Below are 18,850 nucleotides of genomic sequence, written 5' to 3' on the forward strand. Positions count from 1 at the left end.
ATTAAATACAGGACACAATTCCAAGCAAGGGCAAATGAGGGGCTTGGCCATTCATCAGGTGAGATGACAAATGGCTGGCCCTTGTCCATCAGCATTGCTGTAATTACGACGTGTTAACAGAGCTGCTGCCAGTACATAGCCTTGTACACGTCCCTGTTGGTCATATCAGCCTAGAACATGAGTTTTAATTATTTTTAGCAGAAGGGAATTAGCTCAAAACATATCATTTCCCAGCAATAACTATTTGTTTTGTTATTTAGCAACCTCCTCAAATGGTAATAGCTTAAATATTTACCAGGGGCTTTGGGGCAGCTCCCATCTTTTCCTGGATTTTGTATTAAACCTATTCCGGGAATATGGGTCAGAGTCCTCACTCATCAGGTTATTCCACGGCCAACCAAACTCCTGAGTTAGCTACATCTTCTGTTTCCCCCATGCCCCCCCCACCCCCGCCTTTTTCTTTTGCTTCCACCTCAGGAAAGACACAAAATTACCCTCCGGCTCTCTCTAGACACCACAGTTAATATTTTGATGGTAAACTCTGAGATCAGTGGATCAAAGGATCTCTCTACTACAACACACAATGTTATAATAAAATACTGTGAAAAACACTCCCTTAAGAGTTGGGGTAGAGTGCAGCTTTTTTTAAAGCATGGATGTCAGTCTTGCCTGAGTAAGACTTACAACAACAGATCCCACCTCAAAGGAGTATGAATGGCATCAATGGAATAAAGTTATTTTGCATAAATGGTAAAGTACTTCACAGATGCAAGATTATCTTGGGAAAGTCTATACCTCAGCCCTTTGTATTGCTTTTATGTGAGAAATTTAGGGGTATGCTGGCTGTTAAAGTTTCACTTTTAGCTTAGATATATTTGATATGAAAAGGAAACTCTCTTTCCAAGATATAGGGTCACCATGAAAAGTGGAACTTCTGGCACAGAGGTGTGAATACCACTGCTTATTCAATAAATTAGTTATCCCTTGGTATCTGTGGAGGATTAGTTCCTGCAGATACCAAAATCTGTGGATACTCAGGTCCCTCATATAAAATGGCATATAACCTATGTACATTCTCTCATACACTTCAAATTATTTATAGATTACTTATAATAACTAATATAAATGCTGTGTAAATAGATGTTATACTGGATTGTTTTTATTTGTATTATTTTAATTGCTGCATTATTTTTATTTTATTGTATTTTCTATTCACAGACTTTCCACTTGTGGCTGGTTGAATCTGCAGATGTGAAATCTGAGGTTAGGAGAGCCGACTATATAAGGAACAGGTGTGTTTCCACTTTGCAGGGACACTTCAGTAACTGCCGCTCTCTGCTTGATCAACAGCAGTTCGTACTGCACTGAAAGGAATGTCCTCCTCTTGTACACAACAGCAAGTTAACCTCTGGCAAGAACTCACAGATTAAACCACGTGGAGATAACACACAGGCTCAACGGGTTAGATGCATTGCAGAGCACCTGGATAAGCCAGATAATTTGTGCAACATGTTCTTATCAGCAGCCTTCTCTAGCTCATCTGTGGCTTACTTTCAGTTCTCCTGGAACCTGCTTTTGTATGGAGTGTATTTCTATTCCACCTCACTATTGTTAGAAAGAGATAGAATGTTTCGGTCAAGGAGAAAGGTAAGGCAGAAATAAGGAACATTCCAAAATATTATACACCAACAGATAATCCTTCCCCAAAATGTTGTCTTATTCCTCAGAGAAGTTAGGTTTAACACCAAGACTTCTACATCCAAGCAAAGCCCACCTTGGGATTCTCTTTCTTGTAGTTGCAGGTCCTTTTAAAATGAATGAGCACCTTGAACTTTTATACTAGGTGAGAGAGTTTAAGAGTGTCCTAATGCTAAAAACATCTGTTCATCAGCCCGCTCACCTCATGCAACAGCTCTCCAGAGGGGCCTATGCCAGCCTAGAGCAGTCCACACAGTTGTGTCTTGGTGAGGTCAAATATGACTGAATAAAAAACAAGAGGCAGCCAAGGGTAAAAGGCATGAACCAATAGTGCACTAATGAGTGATTTAAGCTGAGGTTGTTCTGGTACAGGTCTACTAGTCTTCCTTACACTCCCAGAAAGGGAGTGTGTGTGGGTTTGAGAGAGAAGAAGGTGCTGAAATAGATCAGACGGTAATTTACTCACAGTCCTATTTCATGGATTTCCACTTTCTCTTCATTGTTGTGACAATCCAGAATGCATGATAGCTAACATTTTCTCCACTTCAGACTGGTATGTTTTATAGCTTGCCTCTAATGTCAACTCAAAGCAGGTAGAATAAACCGATGGTACCACATGATATTCTGCCACTCCAGTTTATTGAAATGAGTAAATTTATAGCTTTATTTGCATACAGAAAAGTGCATAAGAAAATAAGTATGTACAAAACAGTTGTGTGGCTGATCATGACTTTCAAAAATTCAACTACCTAGAAATAGTTACCTCCAGTTTACCACATTTAGGTATTTGGACATTTAAAGTACTATTTCAAGTCTGTGTTTATAGTGACTGAGTAGGAAGCTGATAAAAAATTATGCCATATATGATCAGCTATTACCATTAAACATAAAACCACAGGACTTTCTACTTGGGGCTAGTCAATAGAGGGTCACGTGGCCACTGTCTTGTTTAGCTTCTGAGCATCACCCTCTTCTTCCCCCTCAAGGTAACAATGGATGTGGTTGATGAACTCCCACAAGAACCTGAGCATTAAGGGTCAAGAGACAACATTAAAAACCCAACATAAACGAAACAAAACAAACTTATTTTGACAAGAATAAACCCTTCAGAATTGTGCTCACAACAGGACTGAAAATGAACTGGGAACGTTTCCAAGTTACGAGTAGAAAAATATTGCAGACATTAGATTTTCAATGGTGACCCCAAACATTTGTTCTACAACTTTTTTCTCCCCACTTATCTTCCTACTAATGATGATGAGATTGTGGCTGCAAGAAGATTTTCCAGTTACTTGTTAAAGGCCTAGCACGACCCCAAATAAGCACCTAATGTGTTTGGCACAATCACATTTAGCTGATATGTTGCTCTGCAAAATAGAGTCCTTTGTTGCTGAGTTGAGTTCAATTTCTCTTGAACATTAACTGCTCTTCTGGAACTTCAGCTCAAGAGAATGGCCTCCTCTTCCACAGGAAGGATATAAGTTGTGCCCATTTGCAATTCTAGTTCTTGGGACTAGCAATTACCAAGAATGAAGAGAGACTCCAGAGCTGTCTGTGAATCATTAGATTTTTTTTTTTTTTTTTTTTTTTTTGCCCTGTGAGAATCTCTGTTGCTTGTGAAAGGGTGGTAATGCTACTTGAACCCAGGAGCAAAACTGACTGAAAAAAGAATCAGGAAAAAAAGGAGAGGAGAGATGAATAATGCTCTTCCCTCATTTGCAATGGCTAGCGAGAGATGGGAGAAAAGGACAATCTTGGCCTTGGGAGAAATTGATCTTCAGAAAGAAGAGAAGCTATCTTTTTAAAAAGGTCCTTAAGTGGTTAGATTCCAAAGTGTCTAAGGAGAAGTTGTAGTTGCTTCAATTTTACTTTAGAAATTATCTGTAACTGATGGTCTGAAGCAAGATTTCTTTTAAGAAGCTGCCTTGTTCTACCATAACCTTTAGGTTTTATGCTCTGTAACAGAACCCCCGAACAACTTTGAACAATAAGGATTTGAAAATTTATTCAAAACACTATGAGATGAAGGGATGTGGTGGCTGCGTCTCCCAACCAGAGGGTAGAAGGCAGGTGTTCTAGAATGTTCCAGGGACACAATAGGAAGGGTTCAGTAGGAAAACTACTGTACTTCATTTACACTTAAGCTAGAGAGTTTAGGATCTTAATTTAATTAAAGCCATAGATTCAGTTTAGCTTTAACCTTGACAGAAAGTGAAAAGCATTTTACAGGTAGAAGAGGCAACGAGAAATAAGGCAACAGATAATATATCAAAGCTGGAACAAAGGCAGAAATCAGGACATGTCTGGCTATCAGCTTTGTTTTTGACTACTAAGGCCAACCTTTTTATTCCTCCGGATGGTCTGCAGACCAAGTTCCTAGAGAGGTATGGAGAAGAAAGAAACCTGTGGTTAGAATTTTTGAACTGAATATCAATGTATTAAATATCAAGTCATTATTAAAGATGTCAGTAATAGTATCTCCTAGGGCTGATGTGAGGATTGACGAAGATGATAAATGTAGAGCATCTAATAAAATGATTAGCGCAAGCGCTCAACAATGTTAGTTATTTTATCCCATGAGAGTTCCCCTTACCCAATCTATTGATGTAGCAGGTTGACCTAAACTATCCTTCCTTCATGACCTAAAGAAGAAAGGACTGCCAAAGAGAAGTCTAGTTCATTCAGTTTAGTCCATACAATCCATCTTGACTCCCAGTGTAGTTTACTCCTTCTACCGGTTTGGGTGTATCTCCCCTTGAGTGGAAGGTAAGAATGAGTCTCTAGTAAGACTTCTAGCTCTTAAATATCTACTATACTCCTTTATTACCTTTAGGATCACCTGCACTCTTGTTAAAAGGAAGCATTTCCTTGGCACCAAAGAGAAATTCCTTAGGGCTGCGGTAGGACACAGGAATTTGCATTTTTAATGATTTACCCAGTTTTCTGAAGCAGTTTATGGAAAGATACTATAGGAAACACAGTCATTGTAGAACTGGAGTTGAGGGAAAATGATCCAAATGCCTATAAGCTCAATCTTACTGTTCTTACCACATTTAAGATATTATCTATTAAAAATAATTACATTCTAGATGGGCCAAATCATAGTTTAGTAGTCTTGTTTGGATGAGACAAGATTGGCAAAAAAAGGATTTTTTTTTTTCATTATTTCTATTGTTCTACCCCTACCAGCTGCCCTACCTGCTCTAAAATGGGGAGCGCCTTCTTTTCCCTACTGAATTCAGTCTTTTGAGATCAGAACAAAGTTGCTGTCACCTTCTGTTGAGAAAGAGTTACACTGAGCCCTCCCAGGGTTTCAGCTGAGGGTGATCCTACCTAATCACTTTCTAAGATAAAGTCCATGGGACAGAAGAATCAACCTTCAGACTCATTTTGAGCTCCTACTGCCTATGAAGGAGATCTTTAACAGTTGTTAAAACTCTTAGATTTAATGCCATCAAGAGGAGTAATGATCATAATCTGTTTTGCTGACTTGTACGGTGGCTTCAGAAGATCTTCAGAATCGGAACCCTTTATAGGAAACCAAATTATTACTAGGTTGTTTTGCAATCACTTCAATATGAAAGTTAAAAGGTTAGAAACCTGTGATGTGTTGTTTTGAGTTTTGCTTCCCACACAGAACTGAAAAACCAAAAATGGGATAAGATAAAAATCCACATCCCCAAGGGTTTATGACTATTTTTTGATGTGTTTAGGAATTCTATTCTTAAGTGCCCAGCCAAGTCATTATTGAGTGATCTAAGTATAGATTTCCATGTTGATTATTCCTAAATTATAGATATTTACCCTCTTCCCAATTCTAAAATTAAAATTTCACTCTTTACTCCATGTCACCCTTTCTCACAAAAACCCCTGAGATAGACTTATTAGGATCTTCTACTTACAGAATTTAGGCAAAAGGATTTCCAAATGGATCCCTATATATCTCAGAAGATACAGGTTGAGGAGAAGCCACCTAAGAAGATAAATCATCTAGTCAATAAATACAGTTACAGTCATAAGAAAAAAAAATTACAGTGAAGACTTCCAAAATTCTTTTAAAACTCGCTTAGGTCATGGGCCAATCGGCCAATCAAACATTATATGGGGCTTACAGTGATTTGTTTCCATCTGCTTGCACATGGCAGTGTATATTATTTATGTGAAAATCAAGGTTCAGATGCATTTCATTTGCCTCCCCTAAATGGGAAGTATTATTGTTATAAGCTATAGAAATATTATTGGAAAATTAAGAACTTACATTTTTGAAAGGTTTTCAAGATGGTATTTTGGCTCAATTTTCTCCCGAAATGCTTTCATGGGTCAGTTTAAGTGAGATATGAAGGATGTTTTCTATGTGATATTATTTCTCAAATTCAGAAGATAATAGTTCTTGTGCAAATAATCTTTCTCCAGTTTACATCAATGTTTATACTGTGAAGGTTCTTGGTGACAAATCTTAGCCAAACATGTTTTACCATCAAAATGTTATTATAGCCAGGTGCGGTGGCTCATGACTGTAATCCCAGCACTGAGGGAGGCCAAGGCAGATGGATCACTTGAGGTCAGGAGTTTGAGACCAGCCTGGCCAACATGGCGAGACCCCATCTCTACAAAAAAATACAAAAATTAGCCAGGTGTGGTGGCACGTGCCTATAGTCCCAGCTACTCAGGAAGTTGAGTCAGGAGAATTGCTTGAACCCGGGAGGTGGAGGTTGCAGTGAGCTGAGATTGCACCACTGCACTCCAGCCTGGCTGACAGAGGAAGACTGTCTCCAAAAAAAAGCTATTATAAAAGCAAGGTTAATTCAGGAGGCCGGAGCTCTATGTGGCATGTACATTGGAGAACAGCTTCTAGTGGTTGATACTTACAGAGGCTTGTGATGAACCAAAAGAATCTTTAAAGAAAGGGTTCTCAAATGCATTGTCAGCAGACTTGGTAACTGGCAGGGAAACTTGTCTGGGAGCTGGCTTTGGTGGTTCTAGAAGGCAAAAAATCCAGGCAATCAGTAGACAAGCTTTCCCCAAATATAGGCCAGTCCCCGAGTCAGCTTATCTTTGAAATTGAGTTCCATACTTTTGAAATTTATATCCGTGGAACAAAAATCAACACCAAATACTAGGTATCCCAATAATTATTATCCCTCTCAGAAGAGAAAACTATGCATATTTATCTGAAGTGGAAGAGATTCAGAATCCCCTCATTTAAAGCTTTGGAACATGGATGACGCCTTATTATACAGCCCTCCAAGAGCCACCAGTCATCACATTTCAATAGCTCATGGCAGCCCTTTTAAGATTTATCACTAGAGGGCAGCATTGGGTCAGTCCTCAGAAATAACTAAGGTAAACAGTTATCACCAAAAGGGAAATGGTTAAGTTGTCTCCATAACCCTTGATTGCCAACAGAAGCAAAAGCAAGGCTATTGATGGGTGGGAGAGGGTTCGTTTGGGGGACTCATTTAGGTTCATGTGGCAGTGGAGATAGTTGTTGGAACAGTAGGCAGAGTGGTGAGTGGCTTACCATTGATCTTATTCAATAGCTGATTAGCATCAAAGTCATCGTGGTCTGCATTCTCCTGAGGAATGCCAACCTTGCTGTTGAAATAACTGGAAAAGGCACTCGAAGTCCCAGAAGGAGTCTGCTCTCCCTTCCGCGCAGGCACAGCAGGTGGCTGCCGCAGTTGGAAATCCTTAAACATTTCTTTCACATCCTTGATCTCTTTATCCCCAAGTGGGTCTAAGGCAGTGAAGGCATCACTGGAGATGTCCTTGGGAGGGCCAGCTCTGGGAGGTGGCTGAGGAGGAGTGGCCAGGAGAGAGGAGTGCATGGACTGGGGCTGAGTGGACACAGCAGGAGCTGGAAAAATATTGCTCTGAAAAGGATTCCCCAAAGGGCTTGTTGTTGACCAAGCGCTGGGTGCCACAGATGCAGAAGGGCCCCAGACAACAGGCATTGGAGGGGGAGTTGAGGCTGCAAAGGGTGAAGGCTGATTCCAACCTGGAACAGCTGGACTTGTACCAAAAATGACGGGCTGACCAAATCCTGAAGGTTGACCACCCATCATGGCTCCCGGAACAATTGAAGGGGACTGATTGAAGACTAAAGATGCTGTGTTCCATGGTCCTGCCTGAGGGAGTGTGACAGTTACACCACCTGAAGTAAGAGGAAGAAAAATACTTATCAGGAGCCAAGCTTGAAGAAGATTCTTGAATTTCAGAGAGCACAACTCTCTGGGATGTCTCGATGCAGCTAACACCTCCACCGAGTCCTGAGGCTGATGTGGGAAGAATAAAGACTCCGAACGATTAATCACTGTAAAAGTCAGCCAGCTAATCTGTATAGTGAGCATTCAAATGCTGGTTGCATTTTGAGGCCCATGTTCTTCCCACCATGTCTGTTTAACTTCCCTCATTAGAAGGATAATACAGTCCATAAGTACCTACTCATCAAAAAAATAAGCCTTTGTCATACAGACACTAGTTGTCTGATACATTACAAACAACTAGAACAGAGCCTGTTAATAGCAGGAACTTATTTGTTAAGTGAATATATTTTTATGCACGAACCATGCTGATTATGATGTAGTTAATTAAGATAATCCATTGGACTCTCTGAGTCAGGGATTTGATCTTTGCATTTGGCAACTGGCTCATGTCTGGAGTCTTATGGAAACCAGCGGTCACACATGTGCAGAAGACCTCAACATGCTTGCATCCTGAAGAAACCATTTCAAAGTTTCTCCACTTTTTAATGCTGCCAAGGCTGATACAGCTATATACATAAAGGGAAGATGAAGTCTGGCCGATGCCAAGAGAGTTTTAGGCATTTATATATAAAAAATGGAGAAAGGATGTTATCCTAGGAGGACTGTTCCAAATAAAAGTGCTTCCTGCCATGTGCCACTCACTAAACCTTGCCAGAAGTTAGAACAGAAAATTCAAAAGAGGAGAGAGGACAATGGGAAACAAAAATCTTTCAAGGTAACTAATGGCCTGCGTCAGGGCATCTGATCTTTGTGGTGAATGACTCTGTCTCCCGCGACCTTGCTATGTCATCAGGAATTCGTTACATCGCCAGAATCCAGGTCTCTCCAATGATGGCCTCTGATTCTTCAGAGGCTCGCTGCCTGCATCTTGTTCTAATATACCGGGTGCTGTCTTTCCTGCCTCTTTCCAAGTGCATTAATGATTCAGTTAAATTGTCACCGCTAACAATGAAACCTAAATTCTGCCTCATATCTATTAGTGGGTGATGCTGTGCTCTTGAAATCTACTTGCTTTGAGCTTTGGTGCACGGCATTCTTTAGTTATGAAAGTTTTCTTCAGACCTGGGTTAGGGATATTTACATTTCCAAGAGGGAATACTTTGAAAATGGTGTTTAGGAGTGATGGAGCACGAGATTCTATCTTTGAGCTTCTTAGTCTGAGACGTTGGTATTACCTGACTCCATTTTCATCATGCACGCTGGCCATCTGGCCATGGGCACACATGGTATATTCACAGAGAGTGGTGGGTTTCAGAACAGGACATTTCACTTAATCAGTATGCTTTTTGGAGGTGAGGAAACTGGGTGCAAGGATATTAATTAAAATTCAGAAGGTCATAGTGTGGTGGTAGAGACTGAAAATCAGGCGCACTGGCTCTAAATCTGACACCCCATTCTCCTGTTCTGCCTCCTTGGCAGCAAGGCATGGGACAATTTAATTTTCAAATGCTATGTTAATTCAAACACTTATTTCACAGATACAGAAATTAGACTTCATTTTCACTGAAGAATATACTGCTTTCATAACAAATGAAGAGAAAGTTCTCTTATATTCTACAATACAGGCTCCAAAAATGGGTTTAGTTTGAACAAAGTTGTTGCTCATATTTTAAAACACGCTCAGTTGAATTGTATTAACAGAAGCCAGATCATTCACTAATAATTTCCGCCAGTTAGATGTGCAAAAAGGAGGGTAGAATTTTGTCATCTTTTATGTTGGACAACTTGTCTTCACTTAGGAAAATATCATATTAGTGAGAATGGTATTCATAAAAGAGAAAAATATTAGGGCTGGGGGCAGTGGCTTACTCCTTTAAACCCAGCACTTTGGGAGGCCAAAGTGGGAGGATCTCTTGAGCCCAGGAGTTCAGAACCAATCTAGCTAACTTGGAGAAACCCTGTCTCTACTAAAAATACAAAAATTAGCTGAGTGTGGTGGCGCATGCTTGTAATCCCAGCTACTAGAGAGGCTGAGGCACAAGAATGGCTTAAAACTGGGAGACAGAGGTTGCAGTGAGCTAAGACAGCACTGCTGCACTCCAGCCTGGGTGACAGAGTGAGACTCTGTCTCAAAAAAAAAAAAAAAAAAAAAAAAAGAGAGAGAGAGAAACATTACATTTGCCAGGAATTCAAGGCTTTCTCAGTATATACTTATACCAGTCTTCATTCCTACCCACCAAATTCCCCACATTGTGTTTCAACACATTTAAGGCCCAGCTGGACAAAGTAGGGGCAAGGATTAAGGGAAAAGGGGACATGGGTATAGAACATTAATTTTATTACCTTCTGAAGCTAGATTAAAATAGTTGAAACTGAGGGCTCAGCTTTCTACAATAGCCTCTCCCCACCCCCCAGATCTCCAGGGGAGACAGTTCCCCAGCTGGGTCTAGCGGAAGCCAGACCTACAACCTTCCATGGTTTGGCTGAGGATCCCTGCTAGTGGACAGGGACTATACTGTAGAGCTCAGTTTGAGTCCCATGTCCAAACTTGGAACAATCATCAGTATTCTGCAGTTGTATACCCCAAGGCCTCCACAGGGGCACCTAGCCAAAAAGCTTCACTTCGTCTGAATAAATAAACAGTTATAGGGTCCAGCTGTATTTTCAGGCTGACTTGTTAAATATTGGCTGCAAAAATTCTTAAGGGCATTGATATTAGATACAAAGCTCTGTGATGTGATCTCGCTGCAGACATTGCATTGCAAGTACTCTGGTCTTCTGTGAGGGAAGGGTACCAACCAGCTCCACTTGGGGGTGCAGGTTGAAAAGAGCAACGCAGAAAAGGAGAAACCCCCAAGAGACATGAAGTCTTTAGAGAGAGCCTCTTGATGGAGTAAATGCGAACAGAGACCTGGGACAAGCTGGCTTTTCATACCCTCACGGATTTCAGCCACTCAGCAGTTGAGTGACAGTCCTCCTCTGGCCACGCTATTCTAGATATGATTAAATAGACTTCTTGTAAAAGAATCAAAATATTTTCCTTTGTAGGAAAACAACAGAGACAGAGAGGAAAACAAAACAAAACAAAAGAAGGATCCTGATGACTGACTGCAGGAGGCAGAGAAAGCCAGGATCCCTGGTCAGATTTTATCAAAGGAGAGGAGAGTCCTTCCTCATCTACGGTCCTCCACCTCCCAAGCCAGAGTCCATTTGGAGTTTGTAGACATGCCAAGAGCAGAAAAATAAAGAGTCCGCAGCAGGACAGCAAAAACTATTGTCAGGGTTTCTGAAAACTGTACCATGGAGTCTGAAAAGAAGTATAGGCTATGGACAAAGAATACCAAGGCCAGCCCTCAGTCAAATGGACTTTCCCACTGTCCTACCATAGAGTGATCAGCAGCTCACACAAGCTAATGACACATTTAGGAATTAAGAGCATCAATGCATCCTAGATGTCTGATAAAATTCCACATCTTCCCTTATTTCTCTGCTTTTTTCACTTTGGCTTTTTAGGACTTATGTTCTAGCTTCAGTAAAACACTCAAGCTAGCCAAAATATTGGCAAGGAGCTCCTACGGCAGAAGCGTTCAGAGACTGATTAGGATGTGTGCCTGATCTTCCCTTACCATATGCCTAGGAACACAGCTGGGCCCAGAACCTAGGACTTTCACTCTATGACTTATTCTTGCTTCAGACTTAACTTATATCCTTCTTGGGCATATATTCCTGCTAAGAGGGCTATGTGTTGAAAGGGCATAGACCTTCGATCTATTATGGTAAAAGACATGGAAGACATGCATATTGCTACAGTTGACAGACAAACCTCTCTTATGTCAACCCTGTTTTGTTACTGAAGCTGGTCTGAGTTTAGAATCTCTTACAGTTGTCTCTCAGGAAACGATGACCAGTTGGTTCAAGTAATTACAATACTGAAAAATGAATGTATTGTCTCATGCTGCCTTGAGGAGCCAAATGTGAGTACAAGTAAAGAATATCAAATGGGTGTGGGGTTATATAGGAGTAGAAGTGAGAGAAGGGCTCCCTGGCATGCTCAAATCTTATGCTGTAGAACCCTCTAGGAGTATGAAATGTCTTCTGATGCATCATCATTTTATGAGCAAAAGCAAAAGAGTCATACTTAATTTTATCTCTAGGCACCTACCTAGACCCGCCAGGGGCCCCACTGGGGCAGGAGCACTTGTTTTGAAGAGATCCAGAGGGTTGGGCTGCAGGGCTGTAGGTTGTCCTGTGGGTGACACCTGGCCTGAAGGTTCTGAGACGGGAGGAGCAAAGATGTCTGATGCAAGCAAGTCATTGGCCGAAGACTGACAGGACAGGGAGGGAGGGAGAAGCCTTAGTTACTCACTAACAGTGAAATACAGCTTCATTTTGTCTCCTACTCTATACCCCAATTTGAGAACCACAAAAAGGAAAACTTTTTTCTTGACAGACGAACAACAACAACAACTACTACTACAGAAAAAGAGTCCTCCAAAAAGACACAGATTCCTACAATGGACGGACTACTGAGTCTTAGTGTCTGATACTACCTAGGGCTTGCAAAGTGAAATCTACTATACTCATTTACACACTCACATTGGTCTGGTCTCATCAGCTAAATGCTTGAAGCTGGGGAAGCAAGTGTGTAAAGGGGGCAATCACCAATAAGCGTCCTAAATATTTTTTATCATTCCATTGGATTTTAAGTCAGTCTACATAGAGATCATAGGGTCTTAATCCAGGCAAGCCTTCATATTCTTAGGAGAGGTAAAAAAAAAAAAAGACACCTATGGGAATTGCATTTTAAGCTGCTCTTAAATAAAGCTGAGATCATAGTGGTAATAGTAAACACATAAGCTTTTTCTAAGCTTATGTATTTAGTCAGTATTTAAAAGAGGAGATAAGCTCGAAAATTTTACACCACCACCATGGACATTAACGTAATATGATGGGTGTGCAGGGCGTGCGTTAGAGTCAGGGAAGTACAAAGGGAATCACAAGGACTCTCACCCTCCCAACCCAGAGCATGATGATCAAACTTACCAGAGGTATAGAAGCATAGCAGCATTAAAAATGGAAAAACTTGTGTTTAGTTTAATCATAAGTGACAAGACATGCACACGGAAAGCAGGGTGTGACAAACACTGCTGAGAAGCTTAAAAACGGTGGCAGTTAGAGGAAAGTACTCCTGGAGAAACAAAGTGCCTTATCCCACCTTCTATTTCACAGCCACACAGGAAACTACGAGAGCAGCAGGGAAGAGAGCTTGCATCACACCACCCTTTGGTACCGAACATGCACTCTGCTAATGGATATGTGGAGAAGAGAATTCACCTTAGCAGTCCTTCTGCCTCTTCCTGGTTTGGTACTTTGTGGAGGTGGGATAATGGCTATGGAGTCATGTGGTGAGGACTGGACAGAGCTTTCCAAGTCCTGCTTTACGCCATTCTGTATGGACAGTCCTTTGGGAGGGCTTCCCACAAAAGGGTTCGGGGAGGATTTGACAGAGAAGCCATTCTGTTCGCTTTCAGATACCCCATTTTGAGTTCTCACTGCTGGCTGGGTTTGCGAACTCGAAAAGGGCCATGGGCCTGCCTGAGCTTCCTGTTTGCCAGTCCGGTTAGAGATCTGGTCAAATTGCTGACCAAAGTAGTCAACATCACCATTCAGGGGCCCATTACTCAGTGGAGGAGATGAGCTACTCAAATTCTCTTTCTTCTGATCTGGAGATTTGAGAGAATCAAACGAAGAAGGTGTCGATTGGTCTGGCTGTGTGAAAGGATCATCACGGAAAGGATCAGGATTAGGGGTGGGAAAGAAGTTGAGATTGGTAGAAAAGGCATTTTCAGGCAAGAAGGATGCCTGAGGTTTTGGTCGAGGAAGAGAACAGGAGGTGATGCCGTTTGTTAAGAATGGATTTTCTCTTAAAGAATTCTGATTGGTGTCGATTTCAGAGTTTAGATCCACTAACAGGATATCTTTGCTTTCCTATCACATTTGGAAAGAAAAAAAAAAGAAAGTATTAGTTCATGTTGTGACTTCAAATGAGAAAATTACATAAGATGACTAGGATTATCAATTTCTATTTGAATTTGGTCTTGATAAACCAGTTGATCATTACCTCCTTCCATCAACCCCTGTAGTCCATTACTCCCTAGCTATAGCCTAGGTCCTTTCTATTCCTCCCCAGTATCATGCCCTTTTATTTAAGTCTCAACATCATTAGGTGAAATCTTACTGTTGCTTACTTCATGTCTCTGCTCACCCTGGTTCACACATACAGACTGGCTTAATTCATTATAAGCACTGTTTCAATTTATGACTTTGAAAGTCTTGAAGGGAATTGATTGTGAGTTACCTTAAATGATTATCAAAGTATGTTGAGCTTGAAAGTAAGTGATTTCAGAAGCCTAGCTCAGCTTCCTACCTGATACACACAGAGTCCTCTCTATTGTACCCCCCCAGAGTCATGTAGGATCATCTCTCTAAATGAGAACATTCGTTAACTAATACATTCATATTTTATAGTTCTGGCTGTGATGAAATTTAAGGTCAAATGCATTTCCCTAAAATCGGTCCAGTTCTTTCCGCTAGAGGTGGGAGAGAGGCTTTTCCTTTATGTCACGGCCTTCAGGTATGCCTCTTAATATTAAGGCTCTTGCTGAAGCTGATAGCCAAGTAGGATCTCATCCTCATCATCCCAGTCTCTCCTCTGGACTCACCCTTTTTTGTCTATGTCCTCTGAAAGAGCTGAAAGGGACACTCAATACTGACCTAATTTAGTCAATCACACATTAAGATCTCCTATTTGTACATCTTTTCATAACATTGCTTAGAGTTGCCTGTGTTGTGACAGTAATCTTATCTATTTAGTGGTTGAAATCAACCAAAAATTGATCTTTAATTTACATACAATAGTCCCTCCTTATCCTCAGGGAATATGTTCCAAAGCCCACAGTGGATGTCTGAAATGGCACATAGTGCCAAAACCTATATACAGTATATTTTTCATACATATACACATGATAAAGTTTAATTTATCAGTTAGGCACAATAAGAGATTAACAACAATAATTAATAATAAAATAAAACAATTATAACAATATGCTGTAATAAAAGTTATATGAATGTGGTCTCTCTGTCTCTCTTCTCTCAAAATATCATATTGTACTGTACTCACTTATTTTCAGACCAAGGTTGACCACGGACTTATTTTCAGAAAGTGAAACTGCAGATAAAGGGGAACTATTGTACAAGGTAGAGACATGGGTTTAAGAGTTAATTTGAAAGACATATCGAATATATAGCTCTACTAATTCTATCCCTTCTCCATCATTTCTCTGGAGTGTCAATTTTTTGAATTTTCAACTGTTCAATAGAAATTTCTCAGCTTAAAAGCAGTAAATTTGATGAACCCGATATGTCTTTATTCCAGTAAAAAACAGAATTATAACTCACCCTAGGACAGAACTTTCATACTGACATCACTTCCTTCTGCTTGACTTTGATCCATTAAATACTTAACTATACTACCCAGAGAAGAAGATAAATGATAAAAAATGCTTCGTGAAGTAGAAGTTATAGTAGTTACCTTGCATTATCGTGGGCAGAATACTAAATATTTTGATCATTGGGAAAGAAAACAACTTCAAGGGAATATAAAATTTGCAAACTAGTGAATACAACAGGGTTCAAATAGAACTCCTTGGCTTTTAAAAGAAAAAAAAAAAACCAATTTTTTAGAAAATGTAAGTCCTATTTCATGGCCACAAAAGAGGCAGCAAAATCAGACCTAAATGGTACTCTACCTTTTGGATTTCTTTACTGTGAGGCATAAAAACACAGTTTTTATAAGCCAAAGCCAGGCTTTCTCTTTATAAAAGAAGAATTTGTCACAAGAAAGAGCTTATAATTAAAAAAAGATTTAATCAGAGAAATGGTTTGGAAGAGCTATTAATCTAGGGATCTTTATACAATCTAAAGGTAGGATAAAATTTATTACAAAAGCTTGTGATTTCAATATTTATTTATTTGTTTTGAGCCACCTCTGGGTTAGAACAGTTGAGTGTTCACAGCTGGTACAGTTCTCCTTTTCAAATACTTCAGAAGAAGTCCTTAGGACACCAAACAGGAGCCACAATGTTAGACTTCTGAATAGTCACCCTATAAGTAAAATGTATAAGGCTCTCCTCAGGCTGGGTTTGTTATTAATCCAAGATTAAAAGTGTAGTTCAAAGACTACAACTGAGAGGCCAAAGACTCCTCATCCACCCCCTTGGTCAGAGCCTCATTCATTCTTTGTCGGACTGTCAACACTGCATCCAGTTGGCCACTGTTTGAGCACCTGAGCCTCAGGCACTGGAGATACGGCAGTAGGTTACAGAACCTACTCGTGGGGAGCTCCAGTAAGTGGGCATAAATCCTAAGTTCCATAGCCTAGCTCTTCTCTGGGTGGCTAATCTCACCTAACCATTCCAGTTTGTCAGACTGAGGACTTCCCTACTCAAAGCCTTAAGTGGCCTCCTGCTGCTCCCTATATTAAAATAAGCCTCCTTAGGCCAAATTTTCAAGATCCACAATAAGACCCTCGTCGTTTCTAGCCCAACTACGAACCTACTTTCCTACACATATCAAAGACCCAACTCAAATTCAGATTCTTTACAAAGATTTTAGCATTGATTTTTCTGTCTGCACTTTCCCTGTGCCCACCCATGTTATCTTAATGGCATGTATACAAGGACATAAGTGACACTCGTGCTTTGTATCCTGATCCCATCCCTTGTACCAGATTTAATTTCCTTGATCATAGATCATGTCTTATATTCTTCCCATAGTAACTGTGCTTTCAAGTGGTTAAGTTGTTAAAGTTACAGAATATGGGTTTTTATGTTTTTCTTTTTCTTTTCTTCTTTTGAGATGCAGTGTGGAAGGATAATGCTCAAGGGGCTTGCCAGTGAAAATTCCAATCTAGGGGATACCACATAGCTTGCAACATGAGCATTATTTCAAATTAATAAAACTTTTCTGTATAAATTTGAGGGGAGTGACAACCATCTAGGACCAATAATAAAGTCTAGGCAATTTAGATTTCTTTCTCTCTTTACATGTTTCAAAGCAATTGTTGAAAGAGTTGAATATTTTTAAACGTGCTGGCTTTGCCAAGTAGAGATAAATCTATTTTTGAGCTATGACGATAGAGTCAATAGATAAGAACATGTTGTCAAAGCTTAACCAGCACGTAATTAGATCTGTTAGCCTTCCTTCGGTTATCAGAGTATATATTTTGATGGTATTTTACTTTATTGTTAGTTTAACTAAAACTTGAATTCCTATACATAAAAAAATTTTAGACTGCATAAAGTCTAATGAAAATGAGACTAAAGTTTATCCATGTTGTTTTCCATTTCCGTTTTTAGAACATTCTGGAAGTCTACAGAAGTAGATTATAAGGCAGTACTTCCTTGCCTGTTCCACTGGAATTCCACTTCATATCTTGAGTGCTTTGCTCTCTTTGACTATTACTGATTTACTTTGAAGAAAGCATCACTGATGGAGGAAAGGGCAAAGTTGACTACAAATGAAAAGGACCTCAGAGTTAGGATGGATCTGTCAGGATAATCTAGTCTAGTATTTTAAAAAGTTTATCCTCAGAACTATAGCAAACATTATGAAGAATGTAAGGTTCTATAGGCAAGTGAGTTAGGGCTCAATGCTAAAATGAATATTAAATAGGCTTCTCTTTTACAGGCATTTTAGAAAGCTACCATGCATTATGATACTCATTTGGTTAGGGTCAGAGAAGAATGCATGAAGTCTCTGCTCCTCTCCATCTCATTTGACCTGAAAGTTTTATGCAGTGAGGATTCACAGGCCTCGAATTCTCTGCAGAACTCTGAAGTGAGAATTTTACCCAATCTTTGATCTGTTGCTTGAACTCCTGTAACTTTGGTCACGTAGGCTTCCATGATATTTTCCTGATGCAAGGGAGTCCTTTCTAGACATTGCCCCCATTATTCTAGACTAATTCTCTTTTTGTGTTTATTGCCTTCTCATCTTTTATGTTCAAATCTAGAAACTCACTTCCTCAGAAGCATCATCTGAATTTCTGAACTAGATAAATACCCTGTAAGTAACATCAATTGCTAACGATGTGATTAGTTTTAGTGTTGGTCTCCCTGCCAGAGAGTAAATTCCATGAGGTCATTGATGTTGTGCATCTTACTGCTATGCCTTGCAAATAGCGGGTGCTCAGGAAACTGTTATATAAATAAAAGAAGTTGCAAGAAGTAATTCAAAATGTCATGGACACGAGATATGTTTTGGAAGGTCTGAAGACTTAGGCTTAAGCCTTGAATCTGGACCATTTTCCTGTTTTTTTTTTTCTTCTTCTTCTACTTCTTCTTTTTCCCTGAACCACCATTTTTTTTTTTTTTTTTAATTTGTAAAGGAAAATACTGTTCTATTCTTATAGGGTTGTTACAGATCATTCAATATTGAGCAGACTGGATATGGTATAAAATCCTATGACAATAGGGAGCTTTCTAACAAGGACAAGCTTTGGTGGAATATAACTGAGCCTCTTGTTTGTTTTAAATCTTACTTCACATCAAATTTATGCTGCTAAATTGCAACTGACAGAATGCAAAACAAATGAAGAGGCCAGGAGGCTTTATGATTATCCATCTAACAATCATACTTTCTTCAATAGGCTTATTCAAGGACTATTATTCAGCTCCTCCTTCTAATCCTAAGTGATACCATGAAGGACTACATTGCTGACCTATTGTTCAGGTTTAACCTGTAAGCAATATTAATATAGCTGAATTAGTGTGGATAGGTTCCCATGGTGACTTAAGATTCACATTTATTCTAAAAACCATTGACACTTCATTTGCAAAAATCAACGGTCACCTTCCAAGTTTCAATGAGATGCTTAAGATTTCTGG

General features: G+C 39.8%; 1 protein-coding gene across 3 annotated transcripts in view; it reads right to left on the bottom strand.

The window, feature by feature from the left end:
- Window positions 1-2,318: 2,318 nt before the first annotated feature.
- The window catches only part of DAB2 (Dab, mitogen-responsive phosphoprotein, homolog 2 (Drosophila)), a 53,441-nt gene continuing 36,909 nt past the window's right edge, over window positions 2,319-18,850 (bottom strand). For 2 of the 3 annotated variants that reach the window (XM_011944405.1, XM_011944404.1), the window contains 6 exons: window positions 13,239-13,892; window positions 12,067-12,229; window positions 7,220-7,852; window positions 6,568-6,677; window positions 5,601-5,671; window positions 2,319-4,074 (listed from right to left, as the gene is read on the bottom strand). In XM_011944405.1, coding sequence (XP_011799795.1) covers window positions 5,606-5,671; window positions 6,568-6,677; window positions 7,220-7,852; window positions 12,067-12,229; window positions 13,239-13,892 — 1,626 coding nt within the window. In that variant the 3' untranslated portion in view covers window positions 2,319-4,074; window positions 5,601-5,605. The remainder of the gene's footprint in view (window positions 4,075-5,600; window positions 5,672-6,567; window positions 6,678-7,219; window positions 7,853-12,066; window positions 12,230-13,238; window positions 13,893-18,850) is intronic. The other variant, XM_011944403.1, reaches the window with a different exon arrangement.

This window comes from Colobus angolensis, unplaced genomic scaffold (genome assembly GCF_000951035.1).
Source record: "Colobus angolensis palliatus isolate OR3802 unplaced genomic scaffold, Cang.pa_1.0 Scaffold230, whole genome shotgun sequence".
NCBI lineage: Eukaryota > Metazoa > Chordata > Mammalia > Primates > Cercopithecidae > Colobus > Colobus angolensis.